This window comes from Crinia signifera, chromosome 3, assembly GCF_055691185.1.
Source record: "Crinia signifera chromosome 3, ASM5569118v1, whole genome shotgun sequence".
NCBI lineage: Eukaryota > Metazoa > Chordata > Amphibia > Anura > Myobatrachidae > Crinia > Crinia signifera.
Window position 1 is genome coordinate 327477622 of NC_139219.1, and position 27093 is coordinate 327504714.

The 27093-nt window shown below is 49.7% G+C and overlaps 1 protein-coding gene across 2 annotated transcripts in view; it reads left to right on the forward strand.

The window, feature by feature from the left end:
- The window catches only part of SCARA5 (scavenger receptor class A member 5), a 242054-nt gene extending 215997 nt beyond the window's left edge, over positions 1–26057 (forward strand). For both annotated transcript variants that reach the window (XM_083178845.1, XM_083178846.1), the window contains 2 exons: positions 19076–19273; positions 25548–26057. In XM_083178845.1, coding sequence (XP_083034971.1) covers positions 19076–19273; positions 25548–25684 — 335 coding nt within the window. In that variant the 3' untranslated portion in view covers positions 25685–26057. The remainder of the gene's footprint in view (positions 1–19075; positions 19274–25547) is intronic.
- Positions 26058–27093: the final 1036 nt, after the last annotated feature.

The following is a 27093-nucleotide window of genomic DNA, read 5'->3' on the forward strand; positions in this document are numbered from 1 at the left end:
GAATTTGGGGTGTCCTGGAGAGTCCTTTCCTATATACACGGAATGTAGAGTCCCAGTTGGACCATCTGGATGGAGAGGTAATCCAAAACGTACAGGTGTCCCAAGGTGGCACAAATAACCAACTCACTATATGATGATGTTCTTGTCCTAGAGGATACACTAAGAGGGGCTGCTCTGACTGTCAGTGACCTGGTAACACCAGGGACCCTCTCTTTCTCTAGGTCGGAGCAGGGATGAGTTATGTGAATTAAGAAGGGCAGTAAATTATATATATATAACCTTTCAGAAGTGCTCAAATTCCAACCACAGGGAAACCATAGGATATCTGGTGTCTCAGCGCCCCCTAGTGGCATTAAAACCCTTTCTCCTTTACCCATTCAGCTGCGAAACTGCACGGTGATTAATAAACCGTCCCATGATGTAAATAGCTGCATTGTGGGTACAGAATAAATAATCTACAGGACATGACATGAAATAAGGAGAACAAAATGGGACCAGATGATTTAGGGTGGGTTTCTGGGCAGCTTGTAATGATTTCATGCTGGCTAATGGAGGAACCCACCTCCAGGGATTAGGAACATAAAATCTTATATGGATAATTGTATTTGTGTTGGCTCCTTGCCTATCTCACCGCCAGCCGCGCTGCGCGAGAGCTCGTGTCTCCCGCTCCGAGGATGATTGACACCTGCGCTACAGCAGAGCGGACCCTTTCTGCGTACATGATGTTTGCAAAACAATCACCAACGCATTTCGCAATGTACAAATACAATATTTCCTCGTGGGCAGCTTGCTAAAACAAATGCAATGCAGCGGTATCAGGTTTCCTTCGGAATGGTTTGAGCTGTAAGCCCAGACCGAGTCTGTGTAGGTTTCTGGAAGCCTGAGAAACTCTGTTTCATATCACGGTGGATTAGAGTGAAGCAAAGAGAAATATAGAGAACGTATGTTCTGTAAGGCTCACATTGGCGTTGTTCTGTGAATTATGCCGGCAATATCGCTTTGTGGCATTGACATGTCTTCGCCTAGAGCAGCTAGTGGCCTTCAGGAGCCCTCCGGGATATATGTTGTCTATGTGATGCTTCTAGCACATGTCTGGTCTTTATTTCAGTGCTGAGATACAGACCACACTGTGCTAGAAGCACTGCGGTACACGTCGGAACGGTGTAACAAAGGACAGAACTATCCCTCACTCCATCCCTCACTTCCTTGCATGGTGCTGCATGCGATATCAGTTGGCCAACTGGAACATATCACTTACGATCGCGGGTGAGCGCAGATTGGGCATAGACAATCTTTCTGAGCAGCCTGTAATGGACTGTGACATGTATCATAGACTCATAGGGGTAATTCAGCCCGGCTCGCTATGCTGCGTATATTCAAAGCCTACTGTCACCTGGGCGAATGCCCCCCCTCCGCTGCAAGCACATCCCCCTCGCTACACTGCGCGTGGATGTACGCTTACATATTCACTCGCAAGCGCCCGGAACGGAAGCCCAGAGCTTACTTTTCTGCTGCACGTTGTTGTCCAAATTGGGGGCAGGTGGAAATGTCATGTGATGTCATCCACCCGCCCCCGCACCCATCGCTTTTTGTGGGTATGCCCAGGAAGCAACAGCTGTCCACCCCGTAACGCCCCCCCGCCTGTCAATCAGACAGCAAGCCCCCAGGCAAATGAAAATACAGGTTGAGTATCCTGTATCCGGATATCCGAAAACCAAAATAATCCACAAACCAGAATTTTCAGAATATCACACCCCCCCCCCCCCCGACCCTTTTCTGATACTTACCACGTCCTCCAGCATCTATGGCAGCCTACAGGATCCTCTTCTGCGGCGTCTCCGGTCCCAGGGGTGCATTGCTAGTGCACGGGCGTGCCGGTGACATCACCGGCACACCTGCAAACTCGTGCAATGCCCCCTGGGACTGCTGAAGAAGATTCTGAAGGCAGCCGTGGACGCCAGGGGACCAGGTAAGTATTGGAAACATCCCTTATCCGAAATGCTCATAGTCCCGAGCATTTTGGATAAGGGAAACTCAAACTGTATCACAGAAGCTGCTCACAGGCTCCTAACTGCCACGTTACATGCTTTGTTTGAACAATGTCAGTTAGGAGCCAATTAGTACTTTATCTCTCTCCAAGGCTTAGTAAATAAACCCCTATATCATTATTAGAAGGTGAATTCCATTTACGTTATAATGATCCCTCTGAGACTGAGGGGCCCCACTGAGTGATAGGGCCCCTTCTCGTGCGACCAATGCCGTTTATCATGATGTTGGCAAAGCTGCAGCCCGTGACACACATGCGCAGTGCGCAAACACAAAGCCAGGTAGCGGCGGCATGCTAAGTGTGGGATGCAGTGATTGTTAAAATGTCAACAAAAAACATGTTGACATTCTCAGGATGTCGGCAGGTGAAATGTCAACAGTGTCAGAAGGCGTTAGGCTGCAAGGAGAGGTTGTGGATATTCTACATCGACTATTTTGAATCATCGATGGCGGACGATGGATAGCCATTCATAGACGCAGCTCTATGACCGCTGACGATATGCCGACATTCTAACATGTCAGCAGTTTTACCACTGTCTACATATGAATGTCCGAGTCTCTTTCATACAGTATAATAGCACCGCTTCCTCTCTGAACTGAATTTTATCAGCGTTTCCCTTTAAGAGCAGTGCGGCCAGTAACACAATCTGCATCTGGGACTGGGCTGCTCTGGGAGATGTTTGGTACTTTTGCAGCGCTGACTGCCATTAATCAGCCGGCACGGAGCGCCTGTCATACATTATACTCTCAGATAATCTGACTGTGAGTGTAATAACCTCCAGCGAGTCAAAGCCTGCTTCATTTCTTCATTTATGGATCTAATTATATAAATACGATGTTTAATCTGCTTTACTCCTATTCCTGCGACCGTATTATTAGACTTGACGTATAATCCCCCACACGCCTGGGACAGGGCTCTGCTGCTGCCAGCACATTTCCGTTCCACACAACATTTCTTAAAGGGGAAATGTTTTACACCTGTCATTTTGTTCTGATTGAATCTAATATTTCTATTTTTTTTTTTTTTTTTATGAACCTTGTGTATTCGTTTGTATGCACCCTCATTCAGCTTTTAGCACTTACACTGTTCGGGTATCCGGATGACAGGTTGACATTGTTGACATGCACATGTAATGGTTGACACATGAAAAGATCTACATGGGTTTTTTACAATTTTTTTCATTTGTGTGAATTTTTCATGATGAGCGATCCACCTGGACTACAATTAGGAACGGTAAAGTGTGCAGAACGCAGCGCAGTAAGGCACCAGACCCTGAGCATGGCTACCAAACGCGCCACGCTAGTTGGGGGGCCATCTCGACTTACAGTATGTTTATATTGACGACTTTTTCATGTCTATCTTTTTCCGTTGTCCTTTTGCTTGTGTCGATATTTTGACAATAGACATTATCCATGTCAACCATTCCTTTGGTCTTACTGGCTCCCTTCTGTGCCCTTCAGTGCTGCATATATAGCATCAGGCAGAGATTTTGTATTGTCCTGGAATATAATAGAACCTGGGTACAACTCCACTTGTACACGCAGCACCATGCACCAATATATCATTAGATATATCGTATATCGGCTGTGCTACATCGCAACCATACGTCTGTGAAGGTCCATTGACAGACATATGGCAAACACTGGCCGACAGACCAGCGATATATATCTGCCCTTAAATTGGCCAGCCGATATATTGGCCAGCGTGTACCCACCATGCCAGTCCAGGTTTCAGCGATATCCATGCTTGACCACAGACGGTTACATTAAAATAAGTAAGGAACTAACTGAGTCACCTGTGCTCAAGTCTGGACTGTTAGCGTGCCTTGAGGACTGTAGTTGGGAGCCCGTGCACTACATAGAAATATGATGGGCAGTTATAACGTGCGGGAAAGCCTGCGTGTCGCTTGGTCCTGCACTGAGAACACGTCAGGCACATAGGACAACATAGCAAAGGCTTATTATACATTGGCAGATGCTGAGTATTGCTATAAATCGTGATGCAAAAGCAACAACACTGGGTATGAAGCCTTTGAAAGTGTTGTATAGGACAGTGGTTCTCAAACGCCGTCCTCCGAAACTCAAACGTCTCACAATTTACAGGTCACTCTGCGGGTGCACAGGTGTAGTTATTACTCACTGACACATTATAAAAAGATATACAGTTGGAGAGCTAATGATTATGATTCTTTGAGGAGATCTGGAAAACATGGAATGTTTGAGGTCCTGAGGACCAAGTTTGAGAACCAGTGCTATAGGCAGTTTTTTAAGGGTTTTTTGGGGGGGCCATTTTTTCCTTAAGTTCCCAAATGAGGTCCTACAGACACCCCTAACGGTCCAAGTCAACCAGTGTGCAAAGTGTACACACGATAGCAATGATTTTGTGGGCGCATCGCGGTAAGAGACCTGTGCTGGGCAGCCCCCCCCCCACAGCCCACCGCCCACCGCCGGGAGTTTCGCAAAATTACAACTGATCCTGAATCAGGCCCCTAATGGCCAATTTATCAATGGGTGATAAAATCTGTTAGTAATGATAAATCCTGCTGCGTATGATAACTTGTGCTGCAGTCAATCAGCCCCCAACTGTCATGTGTTCAGCTCCTAATTGTCATGTTCAGCTCCCAACTGTCATGTGTACTAATTGACATGCGTTCAGCTCCTGTTATATATTCAGCTCCCAACTGCCGTGTTCAGTCCTAACTGTCATGTGTTCAGCTCCCTACTGTCATGCTGGCATGTTTACTGCCGCCTATATTAGATTTCTGTACCCCGGGAAGCCGCAGCACCTGTACTGGAGACTGCGCAGCCGTTTGTACAGTCATTAGCCGAGCTGAGCTCTGAGCTGGCGCTTCTCGAAGTTAGACAGTTTTATAGGTCCTGCTAAGATCCCAAAACTAAGCTGTTTTATGGGCTGCTGGCACAGGTGGAGGAATTGGCAGGACAATCTGTTGATCCAGTAGTGTAGTGTTTGTTCGAAGCGCCGAGCTTTGTCCTGCAGAGGTCACCTTGGGGATCATTACTGCATTAGATAAATAAGCATTTTTGGGATGATGCAGGTTCGAGCGCACGCCCATCTGCGGGGAGCAAATCTGACACGTACTGCATGTTCCAGGACCAATCGTAATGCAAGTACTGACCGAGCGCAGTCATAAGTATTTCCACTAGCAACTAATAGGGGGCATAACTGGGCAGTAATGGGGCCGGTCTTTTGTAGGCAATGTCTGGAGTGGGCATTTGGACAAAGTTGCGAATTAGGCAGATCTGGGTGAAGAGTAAATACTCCTGATTTAGTTTATTTGTACCAGAATACTCCAAATGTGATCCCCCTGTACCCGCCCTGCAAGCAACAAGGACTCGGAGGCTTAGCCAAGACCACTCTGGTGGCCACACCTGAGCACACAGACCCCTGTCTCCATAGTGGGTACAACTTCTCTCTGCAGCGCTGTGTGAGGGACGATGCTGCAGATGGAACCAAAAGTGATGCGACGTGCTTCATCTCCACGGCAACTGGAGACTTCTTCCGCCATTGAGAGACTTCTTCTGCCATTACCAATATTATTTTCGAGTACCCCAAACTGTTCTGCAGAGTACCCCCAGGGGTACGAGTACCCAAGGTTGGGAACCGCTGCCATAGATTGTAATATTGCGAGCAGGGCTGCAGGGAGTGCTGGGAGAAGTCTTGTAGGATCCCTCCCACAGTGATATGGAACGAAGCCCAAACGCTTCTAGAAAGTAATGCCAGCTAACGTGGCATGTAGTGCCAGCTAACGTGGCATACTCTCCGTGTCTGAGCCCCGGTGAAGTGATTTTAATACTTTCAGAAATGTGGTAAAAACTTTTAAAATTTTTTTTTTGTTTACCGCATTTCTGCCTTGGTTACACTGTTATGTATTATGGGGGCATTGTGGGCAGTGTGAGGCAGTAGGTTGGCACTATGAGGAGGTATATGGGCATAATAAGACAATCTAGAGCATAAAAGGCTATTTGGGGGCATTGTGAGGCCTATACGTTACAGGGCAATTACCGCGCTGCCATACCACAGTTGTTAAATATTTATTTGCTATTTAGTGCGCTATAATGTTGATCCCTTTTTACGAGAGCACATGCTAAGCATTTATTCTGTGTCTGTGCGTAGTAACCATAACATAACCCTTTGGCGCACACATCGTGAAACGTATTACAGTGGGGCAGCTGGGCGAGCTGAGGGACCGGCACATTATACGTATCTCCTGCCATGGGCTCAGCTCACACAAGTGCAGCGACCATTAGCTCTGGCAGAGGGCTGTCAGCCTGGGTGCTGGGAGAGGCCAGGTAGCGGCGTTGCTCCTGGCGACTTCTCTAAGGTTTGGTATTGAGTCATTACTTATATGAAAACGCTGTGTCGTCCTGCTCTACTGCTTCAATAAAAGTTTCGGTACTTGTTTCCTAGCACGGCCACAATCGCGGGCATCGGGTGTAATTTTTAGTGGTCTGCGACGCGACCGACGCGATGCCCGCGATTTCCCATAGGGAACAATGTTAAATGCCTCAATTTACCCAAATCATCATAGGGAACAATGGTAAATGGCCCAGAAACCCCCCAAAACACCCCTGAACAGTGAAATGGGCCCCCAAAATTAGTTAACGCCACCCCACGATCAACGTGAACCCGAAGCGTGGTGAGCGCAGCGTGGAGTTGAGAATAGATTAGTGTGGCGAGCGCAGCAAGCCACCGAGCCCGAAGCGTGGCGAGCGTGGCGAGCGTAGCGAGCCCTGCGAGGGGACACGGATACCTTCACAGGTAAACGCGTCCCTTCGCGGGCTTCACAGGTATCCGCGTCCCCTCGCGGGGCTCGCTGCGCTCGCCGCGCTTCGGGCTCAGTGGCTCGCTGCGCTCGCCACACTATTCTATTCTCAACTCCACGCCGACGTGGATAGTGGGGGTATGAAAAGGTCGTAGGACGCGTACCGCCGCCCCTCGCGGGCTCGCTGCGCTCGCCACGCTTCGGGTTCACGTTGATCGTGGGGTGGCGTTAACTAATTTTGGGGGGCCATTTCACTGTTCAGGGGTGTTTTTGGGGGTTTCTGGCCCATTTACCATTGTTCCCTATGATGATTTGGGTAAATTGAGGCATTTAACATTGTTTCCTATGGGAAATCGGGGGCATCGTGTCGGGACCATCGCATGCGATTTTTTTGCCCGCATGCGATGCGACCGACGCGATTTTTTTACCTGCGATGCCCAAGATCATAATCGGTGTGGCCGTGCTAGGAAACAAGTACCAAAGTTTCATCCAAATCAAAGGGAGGTTTCCCCAGCCAATCATAGTATTTACTGCTCCATACCCACGATATGGGCAACAGAGGCCCTGTCATGTGCAGTGTAGGGAGAAGCGGAGGCCCTGTCCTGTGCAGTGTAGGGAGAAGCGGAGGCCCTGTCCTGTGCAGTGTAGGGAGAAGCGGAGGCCCTGTGCAGTGTAGGCAGAAGCGGAGGCCCTGTCCTGTTCGGTGTAGGGATAAGCGGAGGCCCTGTACTGTGCAGTGTAGGGAGAAGTGGAGGCCCTGTCCCGTGCAGTGTAGGGAGAAGCGGAGGCCCTGTCCCGTGCGGTGTAGGGAGAAGCGGAGGCCCTGTCCCGTGCGGTGTAGGGAGAAGCGGAGGCCCTGTTCCGTGCGGTGTAGGGAGAAGCGGAGGCCCTGTTCCGTGCGGTGTAGGGAGAAGCGGAGGCCCTATCCCGTGCAGTGTAGGGAGAAGCGGAGGCCCTGTCCCGTGCAGTGTAGGGGGAAGCGGAGGCCCTGTCCTGTGCAGTGTAGGGAGAAGCGGAGGCCCTGTCCTGTGCAGAGTAGGAAGAAGCGGAGGCCCTGTCCTGTGCAGTGTAGGGAGAAGCGGAGGCCCTGTCCTGTGCAGTCTAGGGAGAAGCGGAGGCCCTGTCCTGTGCAGTGTAGGGAGAAGCGGAGGCCCTGTCCTGTGCAGTGCAGGGAGAAGCGGAGGCCCTGTCCTGTGCAGTCTATGGAGAAGCGGAGGCCCTGTCCTGTGCAGTCTAGGGAGAAGGGGAGGCCCTGTCCTTTGCGGTGTAGGGAGAAGCGGAGGCCCTGTCCTGTGCGGTGTAGTGAGAAGAGGAGGCCCTGTCCTGTGCAGTGTAGGGAGAAGCGGAGGCCCTGTCCTGTGCAGTGTAGGGAGAAGGGGAGACCCTGTCCTGTACGGTCTCGGGAGAAGCAGAGGCCCTGTCCTTTGCGGTGTAGGGAGAAGCGGAGGGACTGTCCTGTACAGTCTCAGGAGAAGCAGAGGCCATGTCCTTTGCGGTGTAGGGAGAAGCGGAGGCCCTATCCCGTGCAGTGTAGGGAGAAGTGGAGGCCCTGTCCTGTGCAGTGTAGGGGGAAGCGGAGGCCCTGTCCCGTGCAGTGTAGGGAGAAGCGGAGGCCCTGTCCTGCGCAGTGTAGGGAGAAGCAGAGGCCCTGTCCTGTGCAATGTAGGGAGAAGCGGAAGCCCTGTCCCATGCAATTTAGGGAGAAGCGGAGGCCCTGTCCTGTGCAGTGTAGGGAGAAGCGGAGGCCCTGTCCTGTGCAGTGTAGGGAGAAGCGGAGGCCCTGTCCTGTGCAATTTAGTGAGAAACGGAGGCCCTGTCCTGTACAGTCTAGGGGAAAGCAGAGGCCCTGTCCTGTGCAGTGTAGGGAGAAGCGGAGGCCCTGTCCTGTGCAGTGTAGGGAGAAGCGGAGGCCCTGTCCTGTGCAGTCTATGGAGAAGCGGAGGCCCTGTCCTGTACAGTGTAGGGAGAAGCAGAGGCCCTGTCCTGTACAGTGTAGGGAGAAGCGGAGGCCCTGTCCTGTACAGTGTAGGGAGAAGCGGAGGCCCTGTCCTGTGCAGTGTAGGGAGAAGGGGAGACCCTGTCCTGTCCGGTGTTGGGAGAAGCGGAGACCCTGTCCTGTGCTGTGTAGGGAGAAGCAGAGGCCCTGTCCTGTGCAGTGTAGGGAGGAGCGGAGGCCCTGTCCTGTGCAGTGTAGGGAGAAGGGAAGACCCTTTCCTGTGCGGTGTAGGGAGAAGCGGAGGCCCTGTCCTGTGCGGTGTAGGGAGAAGCGGAGGCCCTGTGCTATACGGTCTCGTGAGAAGCAGAGGCCCTGTCCTTTGCGGTGTAGGGAGAAGCGGAGGCCCTGTCCTGTGCGGTGAAGGGAGAAGCGGAGGCCCTGTCCTGTACAGTTTCGGGAGAAGCAGAGGCCCTGTCCTTTGCGGTGTAGGGAAAAGCGGAGGCCCTTTCCTGTGCGTTGTAGGGAGAAGGGGAGGCCCTGTCCTGTACAGTCTAGGGAGAAGCTGAGGCACTGTCTGTGCAGTGTAGGGAGAAGCAGAGGCCCTGTCTGTGTAATGTAGGGAGAAGCGGAGGCCCTGTCTGTGCAGTGTAGGGAGAAGCGGAGGCCCTGTCTGTGCAGTGTAGGGAGAAACGGAGGCCCTGTCCTGTACAGTCTAGGGGAAAGCAGAGGCCCTGTCCTGTGCAGTGTAGGGAGAAGCGGAGGCCCTGTCCTATGCAGTCTAGGGAGAAGCGGAGGCCCTGTCCTGTGCAGTCTATGGAGAAGCGGAGGCCCTGTCCTGTGCAGTGTAGGGAGAAGCGGAGGCCCTGTCCTGTGCAGTCTATGGAGAAGCGGAGGCCCTGTCCTGTACAGTGTAGGGAGAAGCGGAGGCCCTGTCCTGTACAGTGTAGGGAGAAGCGGAGGCCCTGTCCTGTACAGTGTAGGGAGAAGCGGAGGCCCTGTCCTGTGCAGTGTAGGGAGAAGGGGAGACCCTGTCCTGTCCGGTGTTGGGAGAAGCGGAGGCCCTGTCCTGTGCGGTGTAGGGAGAAGCAGAGGCCCTGTCCTGTGCAGTGTAGGGAGAAGCGGAGGCCCTGTCCTGTGCAGTGTAGGGAGAAGCGGAGGCCCTGTCTTGTGCAGTGTAGGGAGAAGGGAAGACCCTGTCCTGTGCGGTGTAGGGAGAAGCGGAGGCCCTGTCCTGTGCAGTGTAGGGAGAAGCGGAGGCCCTGTCCTGTGCAGTGTAGGGAGAAGGGAAGACCCTGTCCTGTGCGGTGTAGGGAGAAGCGAAGGCCCTGTCCTGTGCGGTGTAGGGAGAAGCGGAGGGACTGTCCTGTACAGTCTCGGGAGAAGCAGAGGCCCTGTCCTTTGCGGTGTAGGGAGAAGCGGAGGCCCTGTCCCGTCCAGTGTAGAGAGAAGCGGAGGCCCTGTCCTGTGCGGTGTAGGGAGAAGCGGAGGGACTGTCCTGTACAGTCTCGGGAGAAGCAGAGGCCCTGTCCTTTGCGGTGTAGGGAGAAGCGGAGGCCCTGTCCCGTCCAGTGTAGGGAGAAGCGGAGGCCCTGTCCTGTGCGGTGTAGGGAGAAGCGGAGGGACTGTCCTGTACAGTCTCGGGAGAAGCAGAGGCCCTGTCCTTTGCGGTGTAGGGAGAAGCGGAGGCCCTGTCCCGTGCAGTGTAGGGAGAAGCGGAGGCCCTGTCTGTGCAGTGTAGGGAGAAGCGGAGGCCCTGTCTGTGCAGTGTAGGGAGAAGCGGAGGCCCTGTCTGTGCAGTGTAGGGAGAAGCGGAGGCACTGTCTGTGCAGTGTAGGGAGAAGCGGAGGCCCTGTCTGTGCAGTGGAGGGAGGCCCTGTCTGTGCAGTGTAGGGAGGCCCTGTCTGTGCAGTGTACATACCTCCCATCTGCCCCGATTTTCGCGGGATGGTCCCAGGGCTGGCAGTGGGGGTCAGTTGGGAGTCTCCCCTGCCCAGTGCTGCTCTACTGAGCATCAATGAATAGATTCTGTGCACATAGTGCCTATTCCTATAGGCACCCCACAGGGAGGAAAATGGGGGTGTGGCCTTGTGGATGTTGTCCACTCCCCTAGCCACCAGGTCACACACGCAAATTTCGGGCGCTCGCCTGCAGCGAACAACTGCCATGTGTTTATCGCCTAACTGTCATGTGTTCAGCTCCCAAGTACCATGTGTTCAACCCCTAACTGTCACACACCCAGCTCCTAACTGCCACGTGTTTGAAAAATGGATGAAGCACTATTTGTCATTATAATTGAAGGGTTCTATCACTTGGTGATTAATGAGCCCCTCAGTGTATCACATGTGAGCATGACCAGTTTAATCTGTGTTCATGTTACATGTCAGGCAGCGAGGGCGCACACACGTGTAGCATCACTGCTATTACAGCACCAGCGGAGAATGTGGCCGGGCCAGGAGCGCGGATTATATGAAAGACGGTGTTGCCTGAGCCAATTAGAGCTGTTTAGATCACCCGGTAATCACTAGCAGAGGGATCTATTATGGTGTCACTCTCCTCTCCTGCTCCTCATCACGCATGGACAGCCCACATCTGGGGTTCCACGTTATCTCCAGCTGCCTCCCAGTATAAACCAGTCACCTTGGGAAGCGCCTGACGCCGAGCATTATTTCTCCCCATCCAGAAATGAGAGGTGACCTAGCTGTCAGTATCGGAGCCGGGGCTGCCGTGTACACATGGGACAGATGCTGTGGCCAGATGTGCAGCCAGTGATATAGATCTGACATTACAGTCATTATCCTATTACAGGCTCAGTGTGCGATAACACAAGTGTCTGAGACAGGAGACAGGACGTTCCCCATCCACGTTATAATCCCTACTATAAATACTTCAGCCCAATGTCCCAGGCGGCCTATCGGTCACTTACCTGGTCCTGCCGGCCGCGATGGCTTCCAGCATGGCCTCCGTGTCCTGGGGGGCGATTTGAACACTCCCAGTCAGTTGAATATATGTCACCAGCACTCCAGTAAGGCTTAGGGCCTGATTCTTGTTCACTTGCAAAAGCAAATTCTGTCTCTAATGGACAAAACCATGTGCACTGCAGGTGGGGCAGATGTAACGTGCAGAGAGAATTAGGTTCGGGTGGGGTGTGTACTTCAAACTCATATCTACAGTATATTGCAGCATAACAATAAAGCAGCCAGTATTTACCCTGCACAGAAACAACTCACCCAAATATAACCCTCTTTGCACATGTTACATCTGCCCCATCTGCAGTGCAGCATGGTTTTGTGTTTTGCAAGCAACCCAGAATGAGCCCCTTAGTGCCTTTGCTGTATCATGTGAACACAACATGAGCAGGGACGGATTTCCCAGTAGGCCCGTGAGGCACGGGCCTAGGGGCGGCACAAATTAAGGGCGGCAGGCAGCCAGGAGCTTCGCCCAGCACAGACAATGGGTCGGCTCCAACCCTCATGCCCACATCTACATTCTGCAAAGGAAAATGGGATGCGGCTATATCAGAGAAGGCCTGATAGACACGGCCACACACTCACACTGAGGCAGGAGAAGGGGGACAGGACTCGGGAGCTCATTCAGTGAGCCAGAGGCTACTGCCGTGCTCATTGTCGCTGCTGCTCTCTTCCGAGCAGTGTAGGGTTGAGGCGCTGGGCGGGCTCTACGTGCCGTTGGAGCGGCTCTTCGACATGAATTCTGTGCTCCTGTCCATCATGCCCGGAAGGTGGCTCCTGGGGCAGTTGTTGAGAACTCGTTGATAGCAGACTGTAGACGGAGGCTCCGGGCTGCCAACAGCACAATCACACGCAGCCTCAGTGCTCTACCAGGTGAGGGGTATCACTGCTACGGCTAAAAGGGTCTGACTCCTAGCTCTGGGTCTCTAAGCATCAGATGGCAGAGTGGGCAGCGGCAGCACTGATATCACCCCTTGCGCAGCTGCCTGTAGAGACCCAGAGAGTGTGTCCCGTGCCATGCGCTGCCGCTAGTGCTCCCTCCGTGGGTGCTCCCCATGCCGGTGTGCACTCCCTCCCGAATGGGGGGGGGGCAAAAATGTGGTGCCTAGGGGCGGCCTGATTCTTAAATCCGGCCCTGAACATGAGACATAGTCTTGTGCCAGCTAGACCACAACCCATTTAAAAATGGGGCATGGCCTTTCGGTAGCTAGGCCACGCCCATTTTTGCATGGTATTGGCTCTTTGTCTTACCAGAACATATTTTTTCTCTCTTTGCCTCTGATTGGTTGGTCACCCCTGCCCTAGTGGATGGCAAGGTTTGAAAAACCTAATAGATTCTAGAATCTAATAGATTGTAAGCTTGCAGCAGGGCCCTCTAACCACCAAGTCTGTCTGTTACCCAGTTTGTTTTATCACTGTCTACTATTGTAAAGCGCAACGGAATCTGCTGCGCTATATAAGAAACTGCAAATAAATAATAAATAAATAAAAACCGCCGTTTTCAAAATAAAATAAAAACTTTAAAAAAAGCATGTTGACCTAAGGGTGTTGATGCAATGTAAGTCGACCAAATACAGATCGACCCAGTGATCGTATCCCCCCACTCCCCATAAGATAACCACAATGTTCCCCTACTGCCAAACCCTAAATCTCCCCTACACGCTATTCCTATCCCCTCCTAGAGCGTAACCCTAATCTCACCCTATTACCAGCCCCCGCCACAGGATAACCCTAATGTCCTCCTAGCAACTAACCCTAAATCCCAAAGCCCAATCCTAAACCCCCCCCCCCCCCCTCCCAGCCTTCCCCTAGAGCAATGGTTCTCAAACTTTCTTGACCAGGGCGCCCTAGAATATTAGCATTTGTGCAAGGCACCCCTAGTCAAAAAGTTTCTTATGGATACATTTAAAAAATAAGTAAATTGGGATTAACTGTCACCCTCAGGTTCAGTTATGTGGTGGGGGGGGATCATCGCTGTGGTTCTATTTGTCCATACATTTTATGATTGGCAGCCACCAGCACTGGTTTTGCCTGTCACTTAGATAATTGTTTTGGCTGTGGACCCCCAACCCGAGGCAACCATGCAAACATCCTGAGGTCCCCAGGGTGCCTAGACACATTTTGGGAACCACTGCCCTAGAGCCTTTCTCTAACCTCCCATTAGTGCCTAACCCTAATCCCCGCACCAAACCCTAACCCCTCTGCCTACACTAACCCGCACCCTCCCAGCCTAACCTTAAGTGCCCCTCACCTAACCCACAGCCTAACCCTCTACCTACGCTAACCTCCACCCTCCCAGCCTAACCCTAAGTGCCCCTCACCTATTCCTAACGCCCCAGCCTAACCCTCTACCTACGCTAACCTCCACCCTCCCAGCCTAACCCTAAGTGCCCCTCACCTATTCCTAACGCCCCAGCCTAACCCTCTACCTACGCTAACCTCCACCCTCCCAGCCTAACCCTAAGTGCCCCTCACCTATTCCTAACGCCCCAGCCTAACCCTCTACCTACGCTAACCTCCACCCTCCCAGCCTAACCCTAAGTGCCCCTCACCTATTCCTAACCCACAGCCTCACCGTGATTTCCCCTAGAGCCTCGCTCCACCCTCCCCTTAGTGTCTGTCTCTAACCATTCTGGCGGCACATAAACTGTCGGTATCCAGAAAGTGTCAACATTATGATTATCAACATGGTGAATCTTAACACTGTGGCGAGACCCCTTGTGTGCGTACAAGAGACCCCAAGGCAGGTTGTGCCTCTTCTGCTTCATCTTGTCTCCCCCTGCTGATGGGCACGTGTGTGTGTGTGTGATACACAGGAGGGAGCGCTATGCACTGATTGGATGGAGTTGCACAGAATTGTGCATGTGTGTGTCTGTAATAGGTGTGGTATGGCCCACAGTCAGGATTCAGACGGTCAGTATACCAACATCGAAATCCCGACTGCCATTACTCCGACAGGGGGGCGAGGTCAATAAAGCCCCTTGGCTCGGTCGGTGTCTTGCTGCACTCGCCACAAGTCCTATTCTCACACTCCACCATTCAGATGTCAGCAGCAAATAGCGTACTGTCTGTAGGTGCAGCTGCCTCCGCAGGTGCGCTCCCGGGATAAGGATCACCATTCATTTGGGACTCCCACACTGAGACGCTCCTGATGATTCTGGCGACCCGGAGCGGTTCTTGTGTCTGTGTAATCCGCTGCCAATCTCACCAGAGCTCTTATTCAATTATCCAATCAGTCAGCTGTCGGCATTTCCACGGCAAAATTGTCCCAAATCAGCCAAATTGAATATTTGTTTAGAAACGTGAATCGCTGGCAACCCTTTAATTACACGCATTGTATCCATTCCAGGATCTAGCTGCTGGCTCCGACAATTAGAACAGTCATCAGGGCGAGTTACGGTGAGGCTTATTGCAGAAGGCTGGGCAGGGGTCATTCGTACACAGGGAAAATCTTATTCTAATCAGCAGAATGTGGTCTCAGGGCCCTCATACAGTACAGGAAGCATACAATACGTAGGGAAGGTCTACGGGGCAAGTGCGCTGTACGCAGCAACGCTATCCTTCTGCGTCATCGTGGCTCCGCCCCTGAGCGTTATATGGTGAAAGGAGCAGGTACCTCACGTACGCACTACGGGCATTACCTACGCCTCTCTGTTCTCCAGTAAAGGGACATGGATGTGCAGGAGCGTAACTATAAATGTGTGGGCTCATGGCAAAATCTTTATGGCCCCGCCCATCACACACACACACACACACACAAACCTCCTGCTGTTGTCACTACACTGCCCCTTTTGGGAGCATGAGAGGTAGTGAGAATAAGAGAATGTTTGTGTCAGGGAGAGAGAGAAAGAGACAGTGTCAGGGTAAAAGAGAGGAAGTCAGTGGAGAGGGATAGAGTGTCAGGGGGAGAGGGAGATACAGTGTCAGGGAGGGAGAGAGAGAATCAGTGTCAGGGTAAAAGAGAGGAAGTCAGTGTCAGGGTGAGAGGGAGACAGTGTCAGGAGGAAAGGGAGATACAGTGCCATGGAGGGAGAGGGAGAGAGCGAGAGAGAGACAGTGTCAGGGTAAAATATAGGAAGTCAGTGTCTGGGGAGAGGGAGACAGTGTCAGGGGGAGAGGTAGATACAGTGACAGGGAGAGAGAGACAGTGTCAGGGGTAAAATAGAGCAAGAGAGTGTCAGGGGAAGCGGGAGAGACAGTGCCAGGGAGGGAGAGATCGAGAGACAGTGTCAGGGTAAAAGATAGGAAGTCAGAGTCAGGGTAGAGGGAGACAGTGTCAGGGGGAGAGGGAGAGACAGTGCCAGGGAGAGAGAGTAAAGAGAGACACAGTGTTATGGAGACAGAGAGGGAGTTAGAGAGTGTGTCAGGGAGGGAGAGAGAAAGCGAGGGGGAGAGTGTCAGGGTAAAAGAGAGGAAGACAGACAGTGTCAGGGGGAGAGGGAGAGACAGTGCCAGGTAGAGAGGGAGGGAGGGAGAGAAAGAGAGGATAAGGAAGACCGTGTCTGTGGGAGAGGGAAACACTGGGGTATATTCAATGACTTTTGCGAGCTGTGACAGCTCACACGGTCAGTATTCAACTGACCCCCTGCACACGCCGTTTCCACGTCGCTGGGTTTTTGCAGCGACGTGGAAACGGGGTGTGCAGCCGCTAAAAAAGCCAGGCTCGCGGTTAAATGCAGCGGGCTCCCTGCATTAGCCGCAAGCCTCGCTGTTTGGTGGAATCCTCGCTGTGCTCTGACATTGAGGATTCCGCCGGAACGTAGAATAGGGTGAGTAAACGGCGAGGGTCGCTTGTTTTCGATGATCCCCGCCATTTAAACCCCATTGAATACGTGCCAGTATCAGAGAGGAAGAGAGAGATACAGTAGACAGTGTTAGGCAGAGAGAAAAGGAGTGGGTCAGGAAGAGAATGATGGAGAGAGACAGTGTCATCTGGGATGGTGAGAGACAGTGTTAGAAAGAGAGAAAAAGAGAGGGCAGCAAGAGAGATAGTGTCAGGGAGAGAGAGGGGGGAGGGGAGGTCTATGATTGGAGTGGGCACATCCCGGCCTTAGGCCCCACCCCTTAAATATGCACGATTTGTGCCACTTGCAGCCATCTTTGTAGCCCCTCCACTGTAGCTGTGGGCTAAAGCAGTGTTACTATGCAGGCTAAGGGCATAATTACTATATGTATGCTATGTCCGCCAGTTCATGGAAGTCAGCAATTACCGGCAGACTGCGCATGTACTAAAAACGCACTATGGACACATCAAGGTGCTGCTGCGATCCCGCACATAATGACAATTTCATGGGAGAGTGATTGACAGGAAGTGACCATTTGGAGGTGTTAACATTCTAGGGGAGTCAGTATGGTACACAATAGGTAGTACCGTATGGCGCTCAGGTGCACACAAAGAAACAATTAATAAAATAACACTTTATTGCAGCAATTCCTATATAATTAGCAGCATTAGATACATATATTTAGAAACACAAAATTACACATAAAAATGGCCAATAGAGAAATGAAAAAAAAAAACATTCTAAAAGTAGACAGTATGGCCTAGAATAAATGGTGTAGACAGTATGGCCTAGAATAAATGGTGTAGACAGTATGGCCTAGAATAAATGGTGTAGACAGTATGGCCTAGAATAAATGGTGTAGACAGTATGGCCTAGAATAAATGGAGTAGACAGTATGGCCTAGAATAAATGGAGTAGACAGTATGGCCTAGAATAAATGGAGTAGACAGTATGGCCTAGAATAAATGGAGTAGACAGTATGGCCTAGAATAAATGGTGTGTTAATGCACCTGGGTTTGGATGTGGGTAAAAAGAACTCAAAACTTTCATTTGTAAACCCAAATGGAAAGGTCTTCCAAATGAGTCCTGGAAGGAACAGTAAAGTCACCCTGGCACTCAGCAGGCAGCGCGGCTTCTGATTGCGCTGTAATTTAGACAGGCAGCGTAACCTCACTTACCGGTGTGAAAGCATTAGCGGCAGTCCAGCAGTAAGTCTTCGCCGCGGTCCGGCTGTAAGGAGACCGACCAGCTGCAGCCAAGTATGCCGTCCCACAGGGACCTGCTGGTCAGCAGATGATAGGCAGGATGATCCGGCTGGGGTCCGACCAATTGGTCGTGGAATTACTGCCGCCGTTGGTGCCGTCACGTAGGGACCCGCTGATGATAATAAGCCAGAGTTGGAGTGGGCAACAGTTGTAAATGATGCCCACTGGGTTGCCACTGTGCGGGGGAGCTGATGTGGTCCTTAGAAAACGCGTTTCGCCACGCTCTGGGCGGCTTTATCAATTCAATACAGGAAGTTAGTATGGTACGCTGTCAAAACTAACGATCAGGAGAAGATGTATATTAAGCCTGGTGAAGTGATAAAGTGGAAGGTAATGCAGCAGGATGCTCATAACTGCCATTTTTCAAACCCAGACTGTAAGGTGGCAGTTGGGTGCTGATTGGCTGCTGCGTTTTCACCTTCCACTTTATCACTTCACCATGCTTAATACATAGGGCGGTATTCAATGAGCCTGATTCGCCATGTTTTTATGGCGAATTTGTGCTGTTTGGCGAATTTCTGACTAAAACGGTGAATCACCCTATTCAATGACCACATGGCGAATACATTTCAAGGTTTTTTTCACCATGATTCACCGAGTAGCAATCGCTATCTTTTTATGGTGAAGTGGAATGTGAACTTTTAAAATAAAGTGTTTTGTTTTTTACATTTGGTGTCAAAAAATCAGGAATTTTATTCTGAGGAGGGGCATGCTATTTTTATTCATGTGCTGTAAGCACATGAATATATATTTAATTTTAAAAAAAATATATATTTTTTTTTTACACAGCAGCCAGCAGGGGGCGCCGGAGCCGAGCCGCTCATTACATATTCATATATTCACTGCACCCGATCGTTACGATCGGGTATAGTGAATATACGCTCCTCTGCTGGCACCTCCGGGGGGCAGCCTGTGCTGCCTGGCACCCGGGGAGCCCACCTACCCCCCACAAAGTTCTGGGGCAGGCAGAGAGACTACCATCTCTCTGCCTGGCACTGTCCTCAGGCTCCCTGCGGCAATCGCCGCAGGAGCTCATATTCGCCAGTCAGGGGCAGCGAGCCCGACACGTTGAATACCGGAGCCCGCCGGCTCCGGAACGTGGCGAATGTGCAGCGAATCCTAAAAAGGATTCGCTGCACCTCGCAGGTATTCTCATTGAATACCGCCCATAGAATAAGTTCCTGTATGTTCCTATTCTCAGTGAAGATTTACTAACACAGGCAGCGTGACAAGTAATACTTACAGTGTAATAACCAGTTCCCGGTACAGATCTCACCTGTGCGCTTTCTTCCAGGGGCAGCGGAGGAGGGAGTGATCAGGCTGGTGAACGGATCGGGTCCACACGAAGGTCGGGTGGAAATCTATCACGACAAGCGCTGGGGAACGATATGCGACGATGGCTGGGATAAGAAGGATGGAGATGTGGTTTGCCGGATGCTGGGCTACACCAAAGGAGCAGAGGAGGTCTACCGGACGGCTAAATTTGGCCAAGGTGAGAAGCTCCTCCCCCACCCCCATTGCCTTTCATAAACACTCACATTCTGACAATTGCTCCGTGCAACTTTGGCACATGCATAGTACAAAAAAAATCGCTCAAATCCAGAAGAATCGGCACAGCATCCATCCCTGACTCACGCCTCGTGTCCGTCTGCTGCCTTCTGGTGGAAATCAAGCAGTTATAAAAGCTGTTTGTACAAGTCTGATAGAGAATCCAGCATACCAGTAGAATACTGTACACAGAGCATCCCAGTGATGAGCATACTGTACACAGAGCATCCCAGTGACTGCATTACAGTTCCCATGGTATCCCAGAGATGGATTCGGTATGAAATCCCGACAGGGTCAAAATCCCGACATTTAAAACCCAGACAAGGACAAAATCCCGACATTTAAAATCCCGACAAGGTCAAAATACCGACATATAGAATGTACAGGTGAATAAGTCAACCTGACTTTCTGTCGACAGGTCGCGAGGTTGACATGGGTTTTTTCACTGTTTTTTTTTTACCTGAATGTCGACACAGTCAACATGGACACAGTTGGAAGTGAACCGCAGCCCCTCGCATCGCTCGCAATGCTTCGGGCACGGTGTCTCGCTGTGCTCGGCACACTATTTTATTCTCCCACCACGCCCTAGTGGATGGTAGGGCATGAAATACCACCTGTCGGCACATGTCGGGTCAAAAAACAGTGAAAAAAATCTTGTCGACCTCACGACCTGTCGACCGAAAGTCATGTTGACTGTTTTACCTGTATATTCTATATGTCGGTATTTTGAAATTGTCGGGATTTTTACCTTGGCGGTATTTTGACCGATTCGGGATTTTGACCATCAGGATTTTGACTGCATCCCCCAGAGATAGGCAGACAGTATGCAGAGCAAAGTGTCAGCACCTCGGTAATGCTGGAGACATGAAGCAGATATATCGCCACAGGTGTAAATATCATTTCCTTGCTGGAACCGCAATCCTCCCGTAACATCTCCCAGTAAGGCCGTGTACAGGAACTAATACTTTCACGACTCCGAATCTGACCTTGGATATAATTTAGATAAGGTTACGATCTTCAGGATTATGTAAGTGTAGGCGGCATTTGAATTATGTTATATCACGGTCTGTTCATATGGGAACGATTTGGGCTCCAATTACCCCGCCCGCAAGTACTTCTCTACCTCGCAGTAGTGTAATGCGGTTTTTCCTTCCGTGTAACCATCCTCCCCGCTTTCATTGCTTTCTCTGCAAATTTACAGAACGTCTGTTTATTTTGTTATATTTCTGAATATGTCAGTTTTACATCGCTGTAATTTGCGGCATTAGGGACCGTCTGTGTCACCCCTGAATCCTGCCTGCTAACCCCTAGCAGGCCCTCAGCGAGTATGGCTTACGGGGGGATATCATCCACTTCCCCTCATCTGATTGTATAATGTCTCACAGCCTATCACAGGGTCCGAGACTTGACACATTGTTTCCCTGAAGAGTATAACAGGAAGGAGACTTTATAAACCCTAAGTGCTATCTTTTGCTTTACATGGACAACCAACAACCTGAGCGGCCTGTGCATGCCATCTTGCAGCATTTGCTATATATAGTCATATATTTGTATAAGGAAGGGCTAATCTTGTTAGAGTTGTATACATTTCAGGAAACCCAGCAGAAAGAGCAGTGTCATATCCCAGGAACTCTGCCATCATATAAATACCTGGCTAAAAAACACAGTTGGGAGGAAACTGGAAACATAGTGTATTTAAACACATGGCATTAATTACAGTCATTTATAGGTGGATAACACTCCCAACAGTATAATGCAATATTTATAAATACGGATTTGCTTTTGCCACAGTGATTCTGTCATAGCTGGCGCCTATTTGCATATGGGAGGAAGCGCACACCTTGAGTCCAAACCAGAGTCGACTTTATTGAAGATAATAGGAAACAGGTGATAGAAGAAAAAACAATTGTAAGGTGTGGGCTAAGAATTGTACTTGCGTGCAGCACTGTGATGCTTCAATAACACAGTGACAGACTTGGGAACATGCAGACCCTTTATAGAGGCAAGTAAACAACATGCGTGCAAGACTAATCAGCCTGACCTTTAAGTCTATTGACTAAGACATGAATCTATTGTGTCTGAGGAGTCATGCATAATAACAATGCATAATGACAAGGTCGAACTGGCTTAATATTGGCATATGGTCACTATACATACAGTATGTCCTGGCATTCTGTTCCTGCAGTCTATACTGTAGTGTTCAGAGCTTTATATACACACACATCGCCTGCATAGCATGCTATGGAGGCGGCATTTGTATTGTTTCTGATTGGAGATTTCTAAAGTTAATGCAGCAAAAAGGACTTTTGCATGAAACATGAACCCCTGAATCTTTAAGATGAATATATGGGGGTCTGAGCATATAAGCAAAAGCAATACCTGCAATATATTGATATATAAATAAATTACACTCCTGGGAACTCTGGCAGTGAAATGATGGAATAGGGGGTGGGAAGTGGGAGGATTTATAGCCGGCGGCAGTGGCTGATTGGATGAGATTAATCTCTCCAGGCAGTATTGGCTGAAATAAGGATTTTCGGTACTTTTGTATTATCACGGCGCCCCCGATTTCCATCGCAGGTCATTGTACAACCACAAAATCGTGTCGCATCGCATGCCATATGATTGTATGCGATGCGATGAGACGCGATTATACCTGATTTTTAATTGTACAGGCACCCAGACCCGATTTTACATTGTACACCCACCCTGATGGGTAATGACAATGTAAAATGCCCCCCCATTGTTAACGCCACCCCACTATCAACACCAACCCAAAGCGCGGCGAGCGCAGCGGTACGCGGCCACTGTCCTTTTCATACCCCCACTATCCACGTCGGAGTGGAGTTAATTTTATATAGTGTGGCGAGTGCAGCTCGCCACCGAGCCTGAAGCATGGCGAGCGGACGCGCTCGCCACGCTTCGGGCTCGGTGGCGCGCTGCGCTCGCCACACTATATAAAATCAACTCCACGCCGATGTGGATAGTGGGGGTATGAAAAGGTCGGAGGACGCGCACCGCCGCCCCTCGCGGGCTCGCTGTGCTCGTCATGCTTTGGGTTGGCGTTTATAGTGGGGTGGCGTTAACAATGGGGGGGCATTTTACATTGTCATTACCCATCAGGGTGGGGATACAATTAAAAATCGGGTCTGGGTGGGCATTTAACATTGAAATCGCATCGCATGCCATTATAAATGGCATGCGATGAGACGCGATATTAAAATTGTACACATATCACCCGGGAAAAGCCTCAAATCGGGTCCATCGCATACCTTAATTAGTGGTATGCGATGCGACGGGCGCCGTGATAATACACAAGTACCGGATTTTCTTCATACATATCGCTATTCTCAGATGGCATTATATATGGTGAGTTTTTAAGGATCAGGGCATTAACAGGGAAGATAATTGCGTTATTTTCTCCAATAACCTTTTCCTACATAGCCGCCATACCTGAATCATCTGTGGCACTTTAGACCACCGAATCTTCAAGGTGCATATGACGGGGTCATAGTATAGGCAAGTTCTGTAATAAAGGTCGGAAAGTCCTGACAACAAGAATGAGGCGACCGTCCTGTTCTTGCATGCGAAGCGTTATCACGCACAGCAACGGGGACCTGAATACTGAATACTCAGCTCCACCTGGTCCTGGATTTTCCTTTGACAGAAAAAAAAATAATCAAACGTGAGCGCATTAGTCTCAATTAGACATGTTAAGCACTTAATTCAGCCCTCGGGCTCGGTTCTGTCAGTCTCAGATAAGAGGGGGGGAACCTTGTAGTTCAACTTCATATTTCAAGTGAGCTTGTTTACACTAAAATATCTGGCGATTGCTCATTGATGAAGGCTGCAGGGGTGGTGAGTATACCACGATGTGCACTGCTGCCTCTCACACACGGTGATTATAATGTATAACATTAGTCTGCTCGGGACTTGTACATGTAAGATGATACGGTTGGCGGACGCTGTTTCTGGGAGCTGTTACATTTCCAGTGACGCACGTGTTAGTATAATACACACCTGATGAATATATGTGTATAAACGCATGGAAATAATATCAGTGCAAGAGGTGAAATGGGATGTCATCACTTCTGCGTTCCTGAGGAAGTCTGTAATATTAGGAACGATGCCCCCTACTGTATATTATTGTGTATGATGTAAGTCACATATAGGGGGTGATTCTACACCGCTTGCTAACGCTGCCCGCCCACCACCGCTGCTGAATCCCCTCGGTAACATGTGAGGTAATGTGTAATGGAAACACATTCTATCGCGTGCAGAAATATGCATGCGCAAATCCCGACCATCGGGCCGAATTCGGATCGATACGAGCGATCCTGAACCTATCCCATAATATGTGACCAGCATAAAGAGACAGTTATTACTTACTGTAAATTTCTTTAAAAAAAAAAGAGAAAATGTTGGTGGTACCCATAAACGATAAGGGGTAAATTATGGTTGCTATGGGCAACCTCCCATCTTCAATAAAACCCCCATCTTAGTAAATTTACCCCTAAATATCCCAAAAATGTATGTACGGGAGAACTGCAACAGAACAAACAAAACAAATCCCAGCATAATGTGCAATGGTAGGAATTGTAATGGTGACAATGTGATTTGTACAATAAGGCATATCACAACAATGAATCAATGGTGTTCGGTATTGAATTATCACAACATATTTAAGAAAAATAAAGCAAAATAAGATCACAGTCACCCCAGACTTAGGGCCCCATTTATCAAGTAATATGTGCGGCTAAATCCCCGAAGACAACCGTTTTCGGGGGTTAGCCGCAAATATTAAGTATCCCCTGAATGTATTAAAGGGGGATCGCAGCAGGAATCTATGGGGGTTTCTATAGGGATGCGAAGCTTCCCGATGTATCAACATCGAGCAACCCGGCTTTGCACCCCTGGGCTATCGTCATTCTGAGATGGCGATAGCCTATTGTAGCCTATGGCTACACACCACACTGCCCCGGAGGCAGTGCAGTCGGTGGGGGTCAGCGCATAATCGCGCATGATCAGACCCCCCCCCCCGGCTTCCAGGTCAGCGATTCGCAGGGGCGTGCTCCTTTCGGAGTCCTGTCCCTGCAGTCCTGTCCCTACATCCCGATATACTGGGCATATTACTGGGCAGTAATATTCGCCCAGATCGCATTGTAAATGCGTTCAATGATAAATGGGCCCCTTAATTACATATGAGTACATAAGAACTTCTCGGAAACACAGGACACACAAAAGGACAACCCAATTAGTGGAGATAAAAGGGAGGAGAACCCGTTGCAGGGATTTCAAGGTTATACCATGATGTTAGCGACATTGCGGCCCTCAAAGATTCCTTCTCAGTTACAGGAAGGGACTTACCATAAGCCTTTGGGGGGCCCGGGGCACTTTAGAAAGGGGGCCCCCCTCCTACTTGTCATTACTGGCCGCAAACTGTACGGGAGAATATTACACTGTTAAAACACAGAGTAAAATCAGTATAAACTTGGTCAATGGTCAACTGCAGGGGGGGGGGGGGGATTAATAAAAACATATATTTTATATTATACATATAAATAAAATACCACACGAAAAAACCTGTGTTTGTCCCTCTGTACGAGCCCTGACAGGCTCAGCTCTGCCTCGGATTAAAAACCCTCCCATGACAAGGCAGCTGCTGCTGCTGTCCTTCACGGGCCTGGGAAGCATATGATGAGCTCCACCAAGCAGAGCTTAGCACAAGCCACATTGTCACATTGGCAGATTGGTGAAGTGGCAGCACTACCCCACTCCCATGCATAACCACAGGGGCCCCTGGATAGAGGGGGGCCCAGGGGTACTGACCCCCTGTGCCCCCATTATAATCTGGCCCTGCTTTTAGCCAAACACAAAGTTACTTTCTGTTAAGCAAAATGTATGTGCGTATTCTTCAAAATACATACAGGTACGTATAAAAAACACATACAACGCAAGGCAAAAAACAGCAAAAATACATACGGAAACCAAAAGCCTAATAGGAATATGCAAACAAAAATATGACTGCACACAACCAAATGCACCATCGAAAAATATGAATTGTAAAAATACATCAGGTTATTAAATTTGGGGGAAATAAGACTACCAAATACAAATACACCACTGATGCCAGTCGTACGCCGTCATATCCAAAATCAAATATGACTGAGATGTAGTCATAGTCTTTGTAAATTTGTTCCCATTGTTTGATTCTGCAGGTGTCGGACGCATCTGGATGGACGATGTCGCTTGTAAAGGAACCGAGGAGTCTATTCTCCAATGCATGTTCTCCAGCTGGGGCAAGACCAACTGCGGCCACGCTGAGGACGCCGGGGTGACCTGCATTAAACAGTGAGCAAGGGGGCAAGAAGACACCGGGACACTGTTTACCAAGACATTAAATCCGATTTGTGGATGCAGACTGCAGCGTCTCACCATGTACGATGGCTTCACTGCGGGAACTGTAGGTACCACGGTCGGATAAGACTTTGCTTCTTCATCGTCCTCACACCCAAGAGGAACGGAAACTCCATGTGCGATCCAGCTTCTTCATCCATTTACTGCAGGTGTTCAACTATCAAAGCCAAAGATGAAACATTTAGAACATTTTTTTTATATATAGTGACAAATATGCATTTAAAATCCACCTCCCCCAAAAAAGTTTTCAGGTACAGATATATTTTATCGACTGCACGTTTGTCTATCTAATAAAACTTTTTTATTTTGTACAGTGTTTTTTCCCTCCCCTTCCATTAAAGTGATATTTAGTGGGAACCATGGAAAACTACAGGAAATACAAAATGGCTGCTGTAGTCTCACAGCCAATGAGGAGCAAAGATACCGTAGGTTCTGTTTATTGATGTTGGGAAATCTTATACGCCACTGAGCTAACCTCGCCTCAGAGGATTACTGAGGTACTGTACAGTGAACTGGATATACAACCCATCTGGCACAGTTGTCCATTGGGGACTTTTGAGAGGTATCTGATTACGGAGGAGAACTTCGGGAAGCCAGAGAGAGCAGGATGTTCTCCGTGAGAGGACATATCTGCTTGAATATTGGGCCTGAACAGGTCAGCGCCACCCCGCCGAACGAGAACACATCCCCTCGCATGCAGCTGAAGGGGAGAGAGCCATTCGTTTGGGGTGCTTATAAATGCACATGCACAAACCAAAAACATCGGGGGAGGGGCTGACTATGAATGTCCCCATTGATGGGAAGTGGCAAGTGAACTTTTTGCCAGATAACTTTGAAACATATTACCCAATTACAATGCCAATCATTTTCTGCAAATCTCTACTCTTACAATATTGCGGCTTTAAAAACAGTATGCCAGAGTCTATTGCACACGTTATGCCAGTTAGAGCCCATTGCACTCATTATGCAAGATGGAGCCGCTTATACACATTATGCCAGGTAGAGCTGCTTATACCCATTATGTCAGGTAGAGCCCATTGCACACATTATACCACATAGAGCCCCTTATCCAAGTGCGCGAGGTAGAGCCGCTTATACATGTTATACATGTTATGCCAGGTAGAGCCCATTACACACATCTCATAGAGCCCCTTATACACATTACACCAGGTAGAGCCCATTGCACACGTCACACAGATTATGCCAGGTGGAGCTGCTTATAAACAGTATGCCAGGTAGAGCCTATTGCACACACTATGCCAGTTAGAGCCTGTTGCACTCATTATGCCATGTAGAGTCCATTACACACATTATGCAAGATGGAGCCGCTTATACACATTATGCCAG